The sequence below is a fragment of the Austrofundulus limnaeus genome, unplaced genomic scaffold, assembly GCF_001266775.1.
Source record: "Austrofundulus limnaeus strain Quisiro unplaced genomic scaffold, Austrofundulus_limnaeus-1.0 Scaffold728, whole genome shotgun sequence".
NCBI classification, from domain to species: domain Eukaryota; kingdom Metazoa; phylum Chordata; class Actinopteri; order Cyprinodontiformes; family Rivulidae; genus Austrofundulus; species Austrofundulus limnaeus.
Window position 1 is genome coordinate 56,303 of NW_013953130.1, and position 2,656 is coordinate 58,958.

Here is a 2,656-nt window from a genome sequence, read left to right on the forward strand (position 1 = left end):
TTTATAGATAGGTTATTAATTCATCTGTAAACACTTTATAAATCATTAATAAATGTTTATTATGCAGTAATTAAGGACGATAAAGACAAAACTGTTCAGTTTCTCACCAAATAATGAGACAAATATGTTCACATATTACATCTAAAGGTGCTATATTAAACATTTCAGACGTTTCTACATTGTAAGCACAATAACGAAAAGAAACACATATTTTAACATATTAATATTGTATTGCTGGATTATAAATATTCACAACTGTAAAGGGAGACTTATCATAAAGTGTAAAACAGTACACTATTTATTTACGACAAATAAACAGTTATAACTTCCAAAAGTTAGTCTCTAATGTGAAAAATCATTTTAAAACTTAGTGTTGATAATCAATATTTGAAATTATTGTTCAAACATGTAACTGTCAACAATGATGTATCAAAACACTAAAAAAAGTCATGTTAACACACCAAATAATCCAACCCAATCTAAAATAGTGTACAGTTTTATACTGTACAATAAGGATCCCTTTAATATGTGTGGATATGTATAATGCAGTAATACAGTACATTATTATATGTTAAAACATGCATTTCCTAATCATTATTGTGCTACAAGGTAGTAAACTAGTCTGAAATGTTTAATGCACAAACACATTTTACTCAGTATTTGGAAAGAAACCACTTTAGTCTCTTTCTCGGCCTTAATTATTGCAAAATAAACACTTATTAATAATTGATAAAGTGTTTACAGATGCATTAATAACCTTTCTATAAACTCTTTAAAAGCCATATATAAGGGGAGCCTTATTGTAAAGTGGTACTCTATTTAAAAATATAAATTATATTTCAAGTGTTGGAACATGTATGACTGGTTAAATGTAAACACCTTATTAAAACTGGGAATTTGTCTGAAAGGATGTTGAACAAAGACTGGCCCCTCTGTGAATATTGTGACCCCTTGATGGCCCCTGACTCAGAGAAATCCTAGATCTGCCCCTTCCACACATCATCAGTAAACACTAGGGCTGTGTATTGGCAAGAATTTGGTGATACAATACATATCATAAGAGAGGGGTCACAATACGATATATCCTGATATATTGCGATACTGTAAGCAAGGCGATATATTGTGATATACTGCGATTTTTTTGTCCAAAAATTCTATTAAATAAAATCCTCTTACTGAAAAAAAAAAAAGAAAAACTAATGTTTGATTACAATGCTTACATTGTCTCCTACAATGCTAATGCTACCCTTACTCTCTGGCTCTCAAGAGGTAGAGGAGCCAAATGTCTGTCTCACTGCTGCCAACTAGTGGTCAGAGGCTGAACTACAACATAAAAATGAACGGCTGGCAGGAAAGTTGACATTTTAAACCTTAATTAAAAATCGATACAGGGCTTTAGAATATCGATACAGTATCAGGAAATGAAATATTGTGACATTCCAGTGTATCAATATTTTCTTACACCCCTAGTAAACACAGCTCACTGTACAGACACTGATGCTGCTTAAAGCTCTATCACACAGAGAAGAGGACATATGAACATGCAGCACCTCTGCCTTCTTCTCTGAACCYGTTAAAACAGATGGAGACAAAGTGGAGACCAGAACTGAGCAACGTTCTCTGTAAAACCTCCAACAACTCCTCAGGTCCTGAATGTTTACACACTGTTGGTAAAAAAAAGAGCCGATGTTTCACAAAAGAAACAATCAGGAACTTTAAACAGACGTATTGCTGCCATTAAATTCAAAATGACCTTAATTTTCCCCAGAAATATTTTTCAAATTACAGTTGTATTATTTTGATTTGGATTATTTATTTTTATTTACACAACAGATCTAAAAGAATAAATCATCTCTGTTTGTCTTTTAAAGTGGAAAACATCCAACAAGAGTCGAAGGCAGAGGTGGCAGCAGCTGCCAAACACCAGTTCTCTGACGCTGACGACTCTGACGGCATGGACGAGGAGGCTGATGAGATTGAAGAAGATGACGATGAGGATGAAGAGTACGAAGGAGACTCCACCCCGAAGCTGAATTCAAGGAGTACGAGTCCTCAGCCCTGTGGAGTCCCGTCAGTGTCAGTGACAGCCACAGCTGCTGTCCTCAGCTGCTCAGTGAGCACTCTGCCTGGAGCTGAGGAGCAGCAGCAGTCCTCTGGGAACCGTCTGGGTCCAGACCACCGGGCTGCTGTCCCCACGGAGCAGAGAGACAAGTATGTGGACGAGGACTCTCTGACCATGCTGGACCACACTGGGCTCCCCTTCGATCCTTACTCCTCCTGCCTGCTGTCTCCTGGCTGGGAGTCTCCCATCAGGGAGCCCTCTCCGTCACGTCTGCGTTACCCATCCCCCAGGCGAGAGCTGTCCCCGAGGGGACGCTCGTCTCCCAGGTGGGACACGTCTCCACTGAGGCCCGGCTCGCCAAACTTCAAATCCATCCAGCACCCATCGCCGGTGTCGTTGGAGCGACCCGTGTCTCCTGGGACGGAGCTGAGTGGGAAGTCGTCTGTGAGGGGCCGGCAGCGGGTGGTGCTGAGGGCCGTGTCCCCACGCAGGGGCTCGCACCAACACAAGGCCGGCTGTGATAAACCCCGACACCAAGCAAAGATCGACATGTCTCTGCAGCAAGCAGGCTTTGACATGGTAATGTCTTTTATT

General features: G+C 40.3%; 1 protein-coding gene across 2 annotated transcripts in view; it reads left to right on the forward strand.

Annotated features, from left to right (window-relative positions):
- hivep2b (HIVEP zinc finger 2b) overlaps positions 1-2,641 on the forward strand; it is a gene marked incomplete at its 3' end in the record, with an annotated part of 49,169 nt that extends 46,528 nt beyond the window's left edge. For both annotated transcript variants that reach the window (XM_014028219.1, XM_014028218.1), the window contains 1 exon segment: positions 1,872-2,641. In XM_014028219.1, coding sequence (XP_013883673.1) covers positions 1,872-2,641 — 770 coding nt within the window.
- Between the last annotated feature and the right edge of the window lie 15 nt (positions 2,642-2,656).